Raw genomic sequence first — 15645 nt, forward strand, 5'->3', positions numbered from 1 at the left:
TTTTTGGCACACTGTACTAAAAAAAAAATAAATCATCGGCTGATCCTCAACAGAGGAAAACAGAATCTGGCGCTTCTGAATACCGCCAGAGGACTACAGTAATTTGTGGCAGTGGGTTGGAGATGTTTCTAATGCTTTGCAGATTGTCACCTTTGAACTGACGTCCTAGAGCCAAAAGACAGTTTTGCTCGGCTGGTAGACTTGATGTAGTTTCCTCTCTGGTTTTGTACCCTCGATCCCTGTCGGCACTTCCCTTTGGCCTCTGGCTCAGAGTCACTGAGCTCTGCATCCGGGCAGTAACCGTCGCTCTCTTGGCACGGTTTGCTGCCCCCTAGCGGCCGCTCATTGGAGAATCCGGAGGACTTGCGTGCGTTCTTCTCAAAAGCCCGAAGATCCTCAGTCCGTACTAAACTGACAGTGGCCTCCTTGAGGGATCGACTGAAATGCTCAAGAGAGGTTTTGTGGAATCCACCTGACTGACTTTTCCCTGAAATCTCATTGCATGTGTCCTTTTCAGTGGGCGTCTGGCAGGAAGTGTCTCTTTGGAGTACGGGCTTGTCCATAATGCCGTTGGATTTCAATTGGCGGGTTTTCTCCGGTTCAGTCTTGCCTTTCCTATTGGACGACTGACCGTGGAGGGCAGCGTGCAGAGCTAAAGGTTTGCCAGATTGCTTCACGGCCAATGGGGGAGTCCCGCCGTCTCGTCGAATGTAGATGGAGGCTGGCAGGAGACCGTTGGCACGCTCCTCTATCCTTACCCGTCCAAGATGGAGTTGCGGTTTGCCCTGACCGATGCCACCCTCACCAGGTTCATATACGTTACCGCTGTTATCCGGACACAGGGGGCCATTACCAGATTTGGAGTTGGTTTTGCCATTGCCAAGCGACACTTTGGGCATTTTGAGTTTTAGGGTTATTCTAGGAGGGTGGAACAATAGGTTCTCTAAAGATGAAGACACTGGGAGCCCTGCAAATAGAAGCAGAAGTTAGTCAATTTTCAGTGGTGCTGGAACGTCAAAAGACAGATTATATGAGATTATAGTTATTTTTCATTTTAAGTTTAACTTGAACTCCTGCAAGTCTAGAGTAGACATTAAAAATGTACATTCATTTTTAACTATTTCTGAAATATAAAATTATTTATAATGTATTCTAATCAAAAAATAAGAAAAAAAAATGAGAAGGTTTTAACCCAAAGATACAAAAAAAACCCCGACCAAAATAATTAATAAATAAAACAAAAACAAAATAAAATAAAATGAACAAATAATAAAATAAAATGGAGAAAAAAAAAAAAAAGTGTGTTACCTGCAGATAACTCTTGGTTGATGAGTTTGACATGTAGATTGAAGATCTGCTCCTGAGCTTTACTCTGGGACAACTTCAGTTTCTCTCTTCGACTCACCATGTAACACAAGTTTCTCACCTGACAAAATGACACACATAAGAATCATAACATCAAAAACTCGCAACATAACACTAATGGTTTAAACATGCATTAAATTAGATAATATCTATATCTCCATATATCTATATATTTTATTTTCAGAAAGGATGCATTAATCTAAATCACATCCATTTAAAAAAAATAAAATTATATATATAAAAATAGCAGCACGTTTCAACCAATAAGAATAAATGTTACTTAAGTACCGAATAATCATATTGAAATGATTAATGAAGGATCATGTAACACTGAAAACTGGCTCAACCGGAATATAACATTTTAAAATGTATTACTATTAATATTAAAAAGTGATCATATTTAACAATATTCTTGTTTTTACTGTATTTTTGATTAAATTAACTCCGTTTTGTTGAGAATAAGACATCTTTCAAAAGCAATAATAAAACTTTTGAACAGTAATGTACATAAGTCAGCTGAACAGTGTGTTTATTAATTTTGGAAGAACTACATAATGAGATAATGGGTATGTGCAAAACTACATATTTTCAAAATTGACAAGTTGTGGACTTTCTTGACAACTAGCTGATCTTGAGGAAGCCCAATCAGACACTAATCAAATAAGTTTTTTAAACATCTAAGACCTAAATTTAAAAGTCTTCATAGAATAAAACGTAATAAAAAGAAAGAAATATGCATAATACAGGAAAACAACTGCTCACAGCAAGAAAAAAAAAAAAGACTACTCCGTTATTGGACAACTAGTTGAACATCTGAAAAAAAAAAAAAAAAAAAAATCAAGATCTCATCCATGATGACGAGAGTACCCACCCTCTCCAGGTCCTGCCGCAGATGCATGAACATGCGCATTCGTGTGTGGATGCTGTCCTCCTGTGGCTGCAAAAGCATGTTCTCTTCATCATCTTTAGGTGGCAGCAAGGCCTTGTTAAAGTTGCTTTTCCTCTTCATCTTCCAGTACTGAAAGATAAAATCCAGCAGGTTGATTGGCAGTCCAAGGTCTTGGGCCACTTCCTCAGGATGAACGAGTGCGTAGAACTCCTCCTCCAGCTCCTGAAGCTTCTGCGCCCTCAAGCCCAGTTTCTCAGTCTCAGTCGGAGGTTTATGACAGGCCGGACTCAAGCCTGCTTCTCCTGCTTTGGGTTTGCTATGCTTCAGACAGTAGGATTTGAACTTGACCTCATCACCTTCATCCAGGATGGTCTTCATCTCCAGGTTGTGTTCAAAAGCACAAGTGACGTGGAAAGGGATGGTGCAGTTCTTAACCGAACACTGGAAGATGAGAGACAGTGCTTAAAAACATCAGTCTGGAAGACGAAACTACAGTCAATATTTTGATTAGATTGATCAAATAATTTCTTCCTACGTTTTATTTTATTACATTTATAGAGGTAAATTTGGGACTTTTTAAATACCTTTTTAACACCAAGTAAAGAATTTAAGGAATAAACTGAAGGGAACATAATACACTAATAAGTTCTCTAAATGTAAATGAGTTGTACAAGTTTCTACCAATCTTCATTATTTTTTTAATACATTTTACAAAAAAAAAAAAAAAAAAGAAAAGCTTACGGCATGAATATCTCTGCACCCAAACACTTTTTGCAACCCTAAGGATATTTAGATATTTGTATTGGAAAACAAGACAAATATACTAAGGGAAGATATTATTTTGGCAGTGCATGCAACATTTGATGCCATGAATTTAAGACATTTTTAAGGCCTTAATTTGTGGAAGGGTGAATTAAGACTTTTTACCTGTAGAAATCCTGATCTTAAAAAAATAATGAAAATTGTGCTATATATTGCGTACAAAAAAAGTTTGAAATATTCATGTTACATCAGCTTACCGATTTTAAGAACTAATTTAATTTTTCATGAGTTACTCAAATATCACTACTCGCTCTATAATTTAAATTAAATACAATAATATTAGACAGCCAAAAAAAAAAAAAAAAAAAAAAGTCAACAAAATTACCACATTCATTCTCTTTCACTGTAAAAATTGTCACTGAATTTATTATTGCTGAGTAATTCTTGCAACCCAATTAATCAGTAAGGATGCCCATGCACTACACAGCATTACCTGTATACAGGCTCCAGTCTTGAGTTTACAGAGACTGCAGATGAGCGACCAGCGACTGGGAGGAATATGAGACACTTTGGTGATGGGTTCCATCCTCTCTGGGCATGCAATGCTCACCTAAAGACAAATACAAATTCTCTTAAAATACCCCTTAAACTGAAAAGTGGAGCTGTGTGGCTTTTAGCCCATATCTGTTAACTCTATGGTACTCTCAAATAAAACCAACAAATATGCTGGCATAGGAAAGAAAGCTCAATTTCCTAATATTATTAACTAAACAACATTTAGAGCATACAACCATAATAATGCAGGTGTAATTCCATCCTTATGACACATAACTCACCTCTGGTATCCAGAGGGCACAGCTTACATGAGCCCATTTAGTGCCCGCCCTGGTAGCCTTCATTGCACCCCCTCTTTTAGGACACAGAAGGCACTGGGGATTGATGCCAAGCACACATGTCCTACACAACCAATTCCCATCTGGCACTTTCACAATGCCATAGCAGGCCTGAAACAAAATAGGAGTGTGATGAGTTTTAGGATAAAGCTATCTTCTTCTAGCTTACCACAATTACTACAATAAATCGTTTTAAATCAAATTTTAATAATTGCCTGAATTGTTTATATATATATATATATATATATATATATATATATATATATATATATATATATACACATATATACATACACACACATATATATATATTGTTAATATATTTATAAACTCACACGTTTGTTTTTGTGAAAAGTGGGGACATCCCATAGGTGTAATGGTTTTTATACTGTACAAACTGTATGTGCTATTGCCCTACACCTAACCCTTATAGGAAACTTTGTGCTATTTCAGATTTTCAGTACACTCCATTCTGTGTGATTTCTAAGCGTTTTGAAAAGTGGGGACATGGGGTAATGTCCTGAAAAGGCACCTTCTCCTTGTAATACCCATGTCATAACCTTGTCATTATACAAATTTATGTCCTCATTTGTCACAAAAACGTGCGCGCGCACGCACACACACACTTAATTAAACCTCTTACAACATCACAATAATTACTACACAACCATTCAAATGTTTGATGTTGATAAGATTCTCATCAAGGCTGCATTTATACAAAAAACAGTAATATTACAAACAACTGTTTCTTTTTGAAACATTTGAAAATTGAATCTATCCCATAGTGGAATTTGTGGAAACTGATACATTTTTTCCCCCCGGAATTCTTTGAAGAATAGTAAAATCAAAAGAACAGAATTTATTTGAAATAGAACATTTTTGTAACATTATGAATGTCTTTGCTGTCACTTTTACATTTAATGTATCCTTGCAGAATACAAGTATTAATTTCTTTAAAGCTGCAGTCCGTAAATTTTGCCTCTTTGTTGCCATCTATGTTTGAAAACCTGGAATTGCAGTTACTTGCGGAATTGACCTATCGGTAAGCCCCGCCCCCCTTAGTTACTGTTGCTCCCTCGGACAAACAAACGGAGTTGTTCACTGTCTTTCAATGACAGCTACAGTGTGAAAACCTTGTCCCACGATGTTTTTGCACAATTTTGGACACAGAAGGCCACCAAATGGGAATTAAATATTCCATGGAGTGATTTATAAAATATTTAAAAATAAATACGGTGGGTAACTCGAAGCGAGGGTTTACAGATCACAATGCAAGCGGGAGAAGTCTCATATTACGGTCGGTCATCACGATCGCGGATGACAACATGCAGGATCAACACTGTTCATGTATCGCAGGGTGCGATTAAATTAATGTACATTTAACCAGTTTAATATGGAGAGGCACTGAAATGTAGACCTACGTTTGTGTGTTTTTGACCTACACTGTACAAGACACGAGAACAGTCCGCTATTTAGGTTTGTACATTAGCGTGGACTCACTAACTTTAACGTTAGCTAGTTTTAGCCAGAGATACCTTGCTAAAGCACAAGATAACATTAACGTTCTGCTTGAGCAGATAAAAATTGTAACTTAACGAGTGTATGACAACCAGAAAATGAACGTTTTTGTCTTCATTTGTATTGGGGTGAATACTTAGGGACATTTTGCTCTGTTTTGTTTGGATTCAGGAAATGTAATAAAATAAATTATATTGCCCATCCTCTCAGGATACCTGGAATCAGTGTTACAAGTACCCCAGGCACATCGTTTTTCCATTTTTGAAGCATAAACCCCATAAAACCGATGCCAGCTTCGGATCTTTCAATGTTTCTCTATGGCACTGAAACTTAAAGATGCCTGAATTCCGCTCCCCGTGCAACTGATCCTCGACTGCCATTGAGTTCTAGCGGCTCTAGCGCGGATGAATCTAATGTTTTGAGGATTCTTCTTGAAGAGCTGTTAGTCACCGCGCCGGTGTGGATGTTTACTGTACTTCGCAATCACAAATTAGTCTATGTCTTGGAATATATGACCCAAATAAGAATTTTCACCGGATATCGTCAACTAAACAAATAAGTTACAAGTAGAGGTCGACTGATTCATCGGTTTTGGCGATTAATCGGCACCGATAGTTGATCTGCGGAACTATCAGTTATCGGCAAAAAACCATGTCGATATTTTTCCGTGTTGCGTCTGTTGCTGGACTGGCTGAGAATGGTCTGCTGTCATTATACAGTATGAGAGCGGCCTCTAGAGGCAAAAATCACTGACAGCACATGTTGTTTGTTTTGACATGTGACACTGCGCTTTGCACAGAGCGGGAAACTTCAAATGCGCATTTAAATGCAGCCGACAGAAAATTCTGCCACGGAACAGAGCGCCATTCACATAGCTTTCCATTAAATAATATTATATTTGTCCCAAATCATTGTTAATTTACATAATAACTTCACCCTAGGCTATAAATTATGTATTGTGCAATTTTCAGGAAAACGTTTGTCTTTCTGTGGCTCTAATACAGTCTGTATGCTTCATATAGAGCTGTAATACAGATTGCGCAGTCTCTTTCCGTTTGCACTGTTTTTTTTTTAAACACTGAACTTCAAATTCATTTATGCCACATTGTTCATTCTTGAAACAAACTTATGTCCGTTTGGTGATTAAATAAACAGTTTTAGACCGCTGCTTGAATTGAACGTGACGAGGCCGGTTGTGTGTGACACCTGGGACTTCTCCAAGACACAGCCCTGCGCTTTTGCACAGTGTGTCACTTGCATATTTTTTTTTTTTATATTTTGATTAGATAATCATGCAGTGTTCTAAAATAGCAGCAAATAAAATGTGAGAGTATACATACAATATCAATAACTTCTGCATGTAATTTTAATTGGCTATCTTTAAGCATGACTGTTGAAATTAAATGGTAATACTTAAGAGTCAATTTGTAACATTAATAAAAGCTGTAGAAGGTTTCGTGATTAGCAGTAAATCGCCATCACCTGCTTTCAGATGGAGCGGCAGTTAAAACACAGAGCTGTAGTTCACTGACAAGCTATGCTAAACCACGTTCAAACACAAAGGTGATTCATCTTTGATTATGGACGCGATATTGCCTAGCTTGTCAGTGAACTGCGGCTTTGTGTATTAACTGCCACTCCATCTGAAAGCAGGTGATGGCGATTTACTGCTAATCACAAAACCAGCTTTACTGACGAGATGCGCATGATAATCAAATACGATTAATTGCACAGCAATTAATCAAAATGTCTTCTGATTTTTCGAGAAATGTATTTAGTAACAGTAACAAAGATCTCACCTGGTGCACACAAATGTTACACTTGTCACAAAAGACCATGTCATTGCCCTCCTCGCTGTCAGGTGAGCGACATACATCACAGATGACATCCTCATCGTACTCTATTCCCAACCCTTCCTCAGTCTCGATGGCGTGGTTCATGTTGTCATGGCACTGTCTCTCCAGTGCCTCCATCACCCGCTCCATCGTCAGCTCATCCACCGGCCCGTCACCTGAATGTACCATACAAAAAGTATTTTATCGCCTGAAGCACATCATGAGACCAAATCTTATATGGAAGCATTTCTTCTCACTTACCCATCATCCCAAGTTCTGCATTGAGCTGCTGGAGCCAGTATAGGTCCATATCGTCCAGGTCGTATCTACACATAGCCTCCGCCAGCTCCTTGATGTTAACGTAACCCGTCTCCGTAGAGTCCTGACTCCAGCATTGAATATATTTCCTTGGTTTAGTGAAGAGAACCTCCTTTGGCTTCTCTGCTATTATCCTACACACACACAAAAAAAAACTTTAGTCACATGCAAGATGGTACATGTCCAAAAACCTGTTTTTATTCAAAGTGACATACCTCACAGAGGGCTGAGGGATAGTGTCTGGACTAGCGAGTACTTGTACACCCTTTTCCCATTCCTGCTTCCATGTATCCGCCAACAGGTAATAATCGTCAGGAGAAATATGGTGAGAGTCTGGAAGCTTCATGGCACTGATCAAGTCTTTTCTGAACACCTACAAGGGAGAAATAAACTTAATGAGAGATACAACCAATTTTATTGTAGAAATATGTCATTCATAGGGCTGGTGGTAAAAGTCGAGAAGGTGTTTTCTATTGCAATTACCTCTGCTGGTTTCTTCTGAGCAGAGGCGGGGGTACCTGGTTTGCTTCCATACTTGTTAGAGGAAAAGGATGTCGAGGGACCTTTATGATACAACAACAGAGTGAGAATCTTAAATGTAGATTTAGAATTTAAGTCGTCTCATTTTACTTACTCTCATTGTCTGAACTGTCACTGCTGCTTGAAGTCCTGAGTCGTTTCATCCTGACGTATCCTGCAGTGAAAGTCAGAGAAGTACAGCTTTAATATATCTTCGACTAAACCATGTTCCGCTTAAACCATTAGGTACAATGCCTTCACCTACACTGAAACAACAGAGCTGTTTTCACATAACAGAAAAAAAAGAAATATCAAAAAGCAGTGATTTGCAAGTACTACTAGCTAAATAGTAGGGAAAAGTTAGTAATGCATCTTGGCTGATACTAGACTCACCAAGACTACATTTATTTTATCAAAAATGGTCAAAACAGTAATATTGTGAAATAAATAAATAAATAAATAAATATATATATATATATATATATATATATATACACACACACACACATATATATAAAATATTCAATTTTATTAATTATATTAAACCTATTTTCTATTTTAATCATTTTAAAAACGTGGTTCTATGGTTCTATAATCCTATGGTGGAAAAACTGATTTTTTTTTTTTTTTTTTTTAAATCATCCATTACTCCAGTCTTCAGTGTCACATGATTCTTCAGAAATCATTTTAATATGCTGATTTGGTGATCAAGAAACATATCAACGTTGAGAACATTTGTGCTGTTACTTTTTTAGCTGGAAATTTTCTTTTAGGATTCTTTGATTAATAAAAAGTTCAAAAGAACAGCATTTATTTGTAGTAGTATGACAAAACATTTCTGCTTCCTTTCTGAATAAAGTATTAATTTCTTTAAAAAAATTCCTACTGACCCCAAACCTTTGAATGGTAGTATAGATATTGCTCTTTATTTCCATGCATTGTTATTTTGTTGTATATCAAAGAAAATAATATAAATCCAAGAAAATAATATAATTCTACTTTGCATTTTACTCTTTAAAAAAGAAAAGAAAAATTTATATAGATTTTTTGGATAGTTGTTAAAACGGTTACTATTGACCAATATAAAGCCCCTTTCACACTGCACGTCGGTCCCGGAAAATTGCCGGAGTGTCTTCTGCGTGAACGCAAACACGTGCCGGTGTTGTGCCCAATTTTGACCCCCGCCGGATTATTACCCCCCTAATATTGGTAGGTTTAGGGTTAGGTGTGGGGGAGGGGTTAGGATTAGGCAATCAGGTAGTGATTTCAACGAGAGGGGGTAATAATTTGGCAGGGGTCGAAAATGGGCACAACACTGGGATTAATTCCGGGATCGATCCTGGGTTGGGGACCTAGTAACATTGCCAGGTTCTGAGCGCTGTGTGAACAAAAGCTGGATCAATGCCGTAAAGGGTGTGTCGTAGTGATGACGCACTTTATCGTGCGACTGTTTTACCGGTTGTTTTGAAGGCAGATCAACAGTCACACGACGAAAAATGTGTAAACTGAAATGAAGCAGCGATCAGGGAGCTCCTCACTATTCGCGCTGAAGCTGAAATCGTTCGCCAATTTAGTGAAATGGTGCACGGCGCATTATACACGTCACGTGTCTTTACGGGTTGTGTGTGAACGCACGCACAGATTCCGGAAAATCACTGGCAGTGTGAAAGAACCAAAATCAGACCATCCCGGGACAAATCACGGGATATGTTTTCTGTGTATTTTCCGGAATGGCTGTGTGAAAGAGGCTTAAGATTATTAGAGGTTTATATTGCATATCATTACTAAATAGCAATGTGGCATTATAAATTTGATGGGTTTTAACATGTTCAAAGGTAAATTAAAGTACCATGCAAATACGACACATGAACATGGTAATCATTCAGCACCCTGAAATAGATGTTATTACCATAGAGGGCAGCTTTAACGGATTTCCTTTCACTGAGCAGTTTTTCACTCACCATAAATTCAAAGAGCATGCTACTGTTTTCCTCCACTGTGCTTCTTCTGCCTCTCGCTCATGCCTGAAAACAAAGAACAAGACTTGAAAAGTGAACACATACTCTTCACAATCTAAATAAAAATGTGGGGCGGTAAAACAGGCGGGGGAGGGTAAGAGTACTGATAGACAGCCAGCAAAGCCTGCACTGTGATTTATTATGCACCAATACCTGACTGAGAGGCCTCCTTAAATAAATATTAACCAAGCTCACTAGGTGCAATTGCAGCCAAACCACACATATGAAACTATGTACAGACACATCTTAAAAGGACAACTTATAAGCAAGGCAAATTATTACACGGGAGGATATTTCTGTTTAGATTAATTCACTCACTACCAATTCAAACAATACCTCCTTAGTGAGTTAGGGAAGAAGGATTCATGATTTGCATACACTATAGTTTAAAAGTTTGGGGTCAATGACTTGTTTTTGATAATTTATAGTTTCACTCCCAAAAAAACAAGAAAAAAAAAGCATGCAAATGATCTAAAGAGTGTGTAAACTTTTATTTTCAATATTACTAATAATATGAAATGTTTCTTGAGCACCCATTTTTTAAATTTATGCCATTTACAAAAAGTAAACTGGATGCGTGTAAATTCTGTGCAGATTCAACTATTAGACAACCAATGATTTGCTTTTGAGGAGCAGTTGTATTTTTGTCTAAACACTTCACTTGGTTAACAAAATTCTAGTGTGATCCTTTCATTATCATACTGGTACGGATCACTAGTACCGTACAAAACAAGTATTTTATAAATGAGATAAACTCTATAATTCAAGTTTTAGACTCCATGCTCATTATGCCTGCTGCAAACTGCAATGTCTCCAGACTAAGTAAACAGAAAAAGCACTCAGTGTGCCTCTTCAATGCTCCATGAAGGACTTTTGACGTGGATCTAAAGCCACATTTGTGACAGTAACAGACCGGCTTTCAAACCCACAGAGGAACATCTGCTTCTGACACACACACACTCTCCCATTCGCATAGTGCGAATGTTTTAAAAAGGAAGCACTGATGAGACTGAAAAGATTGGTGTGACTTGCTCACCACATTCTTAATTAGGAGTTTGGCGTATCTATCATAATATAAAAGAATTAGTAGTGTAGTGTCACAAAAGATGCACCAAATCCACTTAGAATGAGTCAGCATTGTATGATTGACTCCTGTCTGTAAATAAAACTGTCAATCATGACCAATTAAAAATGTAATAGAGGGCTTTTCTCAAATTTGCAAAATTTTAAGTCAAACGACACATTTGTTGAAAGGGGAGGCTATCTGATCTGGGTGGCCTTGCTTTGTGGTACAAAATGGCATGACAAAATGACAGTCCTAAAACCAACCCCCACTCCTACTGCGCCATAATAAAGCACAATGCTCTGCCCAGACAGACCACCCCACACCCCAACACTAACAGATCAGCGGCTGCTGAGAGCTACTTCAACCCCACACCCACCTCACACTGGCCTAGTGTGCCAACAACACATCCTATTTACTGACTCTATTAGAAATGCACTGCAGAAATCATCTTTGAAATTAAATTTCTCTCCTCTTTTGTGTTGAAATGACCATTAAGAATTATACAGATTAAAGTAGTGGTGCTTTGCTAGTGAACAAGCATTTTAGAAGATGTTGCTGTTGACTTTCATGCACTGACTTTTATTTTTCCTTCATTTCCTGCTTTCAAAGACTGACTGCACTGAACCAACAGTTGGAGTACAGACAGAGAAATATTTCATGGATCTGCTCAAAGCATACATCTCTTCACTAAACTAATCTGTATTATGAGACTGGGAGAAGCACTAAACAAAATATCTCTGCATGACCAAAATTAACTAGGCATCTTGTTTGTGAACAATATGAACAAATTGGGAGATTTTATTTGTGAATGAGAAAATGCTGACGGACCGGCTAAGAAAGAATATTTCATTTGTTCATTTTGTCAGTTGAGTCAGTCCATATGACCATACACAATAAAATTGTGATGCTACTTTCTTAAAAATAAAGGTTCCTTTCTTTTTCCTTTTTCTTTTTTTAGAAGAACTTGGGTTCCACAAAGACCCTTTCAGAGAACAGTTCTTAAAAGAATTTTTTTTTTCTTAAGATGCTTCCATGTTATCAAAATTTTACCGGCCAAAATGTCCGTTATCTTTTGTCAAAGTTTAGTGATTTATTATAGCACATCTCCTAAAGAAAAATCTTTTATACCAAGCAGCTTTCTGTTGGTTAACAGAATGAATCCAGCTGATTTTCCTGAACCTGTTGTAACATCAGCGTGGAGAAATCTTTCACTGGATTCAAATTGAAATGACTGAATTTCACTCACAAACATTTGTTGAACAACAGTAAATGTGACATCTTTAGTGTGTGGAGAGCGTTTTGATGAATCTAAATAACCTTTTTACCCATTGAACCATATTTAACTATTAATTTGTGAAAGTGAAAGAGTAAAACCCTTAATTAATTTAGGCTATTAATTTTTGTCTGTAACTTGATAAAAGTCCAGTTCAAAAGTTAACAAGAAAATGTTGTATTTGTATAACGATGACACCTACATAAATGTTCACTGAACGATTGTATAAACAAATCTTTTAGTAAAATAATTCAAAAGACTCGATTCACTGAAAGCAAAATCCCTCCATCTAGTGCCCAAACTACTTCACACTGGCCTAGTGTACTAGCAAACCTTTATTTACGGACTATTAGAAGCACTATATAACTGACCTATGCAAAGTTACGAAAACCCCAACATTTGATAATAAGTATCTTAAATATTCACAATTTATTCTATACTCCAATTAACCATACACTAAAAGCGTGCAGATTAAAGCCTGAGGCCAGGGATTTCGCGGGAAGCAGTGGGGGGGAACGGAAGCTCTAAGAGGGCATTCCCGCATTCCAACAACAGCACTTCCGCTCCAAACTTCGTTGCACTGTACTCCTACTGCTTCACAATTAAACTGATTTCGTGTCATTTATTCGTTTGCTTTTTTCACAGTACACACCACTTATACGTTTTGTCGGCTGAATCATTCCCTGCGCTAATGATTTTCCGAACGAGGAAGATTTCACAAAACAAAGTTGATTCATTACACGGCTAATATTCATAACACAAAAAGTGGGCGACAAAATCCAGCGAATAAATATCGAAGTGTAATTATGCAACAACCCAGTACCCATTCACCAAATGCTCATCGCCTCTTTGTAAAGCTAAAACATGATGCAACGAAAAGAAACGTTTAACGACCCCTTGTGTTGTTATGACGGTTTCCCACTCAGTTATTATTCCCATGCTGAGTGAACAGATGAACTCTGCAAGTTCACACAGCTAAATAAAGAACGGAAGGGTAAACAAAGCAATGCTTTACTGTAAAGTCTCACTAAACAGCACTAACGTTACCGTGTCTGTGTGCGAGCACGCTGGTGTCCTCCATTGCTGTACGCGCGAGGGTTTCTGACGGCCTTGGCGCCAAACTCGAGCCGCCCTACATGACGAACCCTCTCCAGTCACTACAATACCTTCTCCTGCTATAATAGCACTTCCTGTGGCTACATAACAACATTCTGTACGTGATCGCAAACTTTAACGCGAGGATAATGTGATCGCTGCTACCAATATTGTCCCAGTTGTCTAATATGAACGTAAACCCCTGCTCGTAAAGGATCTGTAGGAAGCAGGAGGCCTGGATAACTGGCACACTGAGCCCCGTGTGAGGAAGACACGAGCAGTATTGTTCGTGCTGCACCCTTAACGTTACCTCACATCCACAAATCCAGTGTTTCTGGACGATCGCACAAGGCGATAGACTCCGCAAGGCCGTCTTCAAGTCAGCAGTCCAGAGATGTTGTAAATATTCGTATTTTCGTTGTTTTTCTTTTCTGTCCCACTGTCAATATCCCAAAAGCAGAAATCACCCTCTCACCACGACACAACAGCTCTATTGTACTACCAGACCGCTGGGTCCTAAACTCCGCCCAATTCATGGCCTACTGAGCGCCAGTGGAAACTGGAGTATTTAGCATACTTCTTTTCAGTGGTGGTTAAATATTCTTTAGTTGCCACTATGGAGGGCTGTGATGTAGGCTAGTTAATTATTACGTTTTTATAGCATATGGGCCATTCTACAGAACTGGTGCAAACTGCTGTCCCATAACCAAAAAACACATTTAAAAAGCATTTAAGTATTAAAATCTTAGATGTTTACTAAGATAACTTATAAGGATGTGGAAATAATTTTTGTATTTTTTTCCATTGTTGTTTTTAAAAGTATCTTTTTGATTCTTTTAAAAAGTGAAGTTCAAAAAAATATTCATTTTATATTTTCTTCTAAATTGTGACCCTGGACCACAAAACCAGTCATAAGTGTCAATTTTTCAAAATTGAGATTTATACATCATCTGAAAGCTGAATAAATTGTTAGAATAGGACAATATTTGGCCAAGACACAACTATTTGAAAATCTGGAATCTGAGGGTGCAAAAAAATCAACACATTGAGAAAATCACCTTTAAATTGTTCCAAATGAAGTTCTTAGCAATGCATATTACTAATCAAAAATTAAGTTTGAATATATTTACGGTAAGAAATTTACAAAATATCTTCATGGAGAATGATCTTTACTTAACATTCTAATGATTTTTGGCATAAAAGAAAAATGGATCATTTTGACGCATACAATGTATTTTTGGCTATTGCTACAAATATACCCCAACGACTTAAGACTGGTTTTGTGGTCCAGGGTCACAATTATGAAACTTGAATGTGTGTTTTAATTTCACTACCAACACAGTCCATGTTTTAGTCCATTGGCTAAGACTGATTTTAACCACACGTTTATGGTCAGAAAATATTTATGTCACTCTCTCTCATAGCAACATGGTGAGTAGATAGGTCCCATCATTTTGAGGTAAATGTGTTAAAAATATGAAAAATCTGTGTGTAACTTTACGAACATCACTATCGAGCACCTTTTTTTCTGCAATTAAGCACACTTTTTTGTATTATTATACAGAATTTGTATGCATGAACAATTTGCTTGAAATGTCAAAATAATTAAATATAATATGCCTATGCATATATATATATATATATATATATATATATATATATATATATCTCATGTTTATTTACTCATTTGTGCACATTCATTGTACTTAATAAAATAAGGTCTGTGACAAGGGTCATATGACAAATATAAATGTTACTAGCAAGAATTACTACTTGTACTAGTTCTTAGTTAGCAACTTGTGTAATTCATGCTGTAGAACAAAACACCAAAGTCTTAAGTAATCCTCACTACATAACCAAGCCAAATTAGCCTTCCAGGTTGCCCTTCAAACTGTTGTCATGTTTCTGACATTATGTAACACTACGTAACCAGATTTTATAGTAATCTCTTTCTATAATCAAATATGTACTCAACTCACAAAACTATTTGCACCAGTTGATATTCGTCTTAATACATTAGTGTAGAAAGATGCAGTCTATCTTTGTGTCTATTTGCAGATAAAAAGAGATGACGCATAACTTTTGACTAAAATG

The 15645-nt window shown here is 37.3% G+C and overlaps 1 protein-coding gene across 2 annotated transcripts; it reads right to left on the bottom strand.

Moving 5' to 3' along the window:
* On the bottom strand, positions 1–14087 carry jade3 (jade family PHD finger 3). 2 transcript variants are annotated; one of them, XM_058779419.1, is made up of 12 exons: positions 13862–14087; positions 10061–10123; positions 8215–8274; positions 8064–8143; positions 7796–7953; positions 7524–7714; positions 7227–7438; positions 3853–4020; positions 3510–3626; positions 2237–2695; positions 1309–1426; positions 1–967 (listed from the first exon to the last, which is right to left on the bottom strand). In XM_058779419.1, the coding sequence occupies exons 3-12, from the start codon at positions 8261–8263 to the stop codon at positions 147–149; spliced, it is 2373 nt and encodes a 790-aa protein (XP_058635402.1). In that variant the 5' UTR covers positions 8264–8274; positions 10061–10123; positions 13862–14087; the 3' UTR covers positions 1–146. The 2 variants fall into 2 exon arrangements, with proteins under 2 accessions (XP_058635402.1, XP_058635404.1); XM_058779421.1 differs by lacking the exon at positions 13862–14087 and adding an exon at positions 13504–13812.
* Between the last annotated feature and the right edge of the window lie 1558 nt (positions 14088–15645).

Source organism: Onychostoma macrolepis, chromosome 06, assembly GCF_012432095.1.
Source record: "Onychostoma macrolepis isolate SWU-2019 chromosome 06, ASM1243209v1, whole genome shotgun sequence".
Lineage (NCBI taxonomy): Eukaryota > Metazoa > Chordata > Actinopteri > Cypriniformes > Cyprinidae > Onychostoma > Onychostoma macrolepis.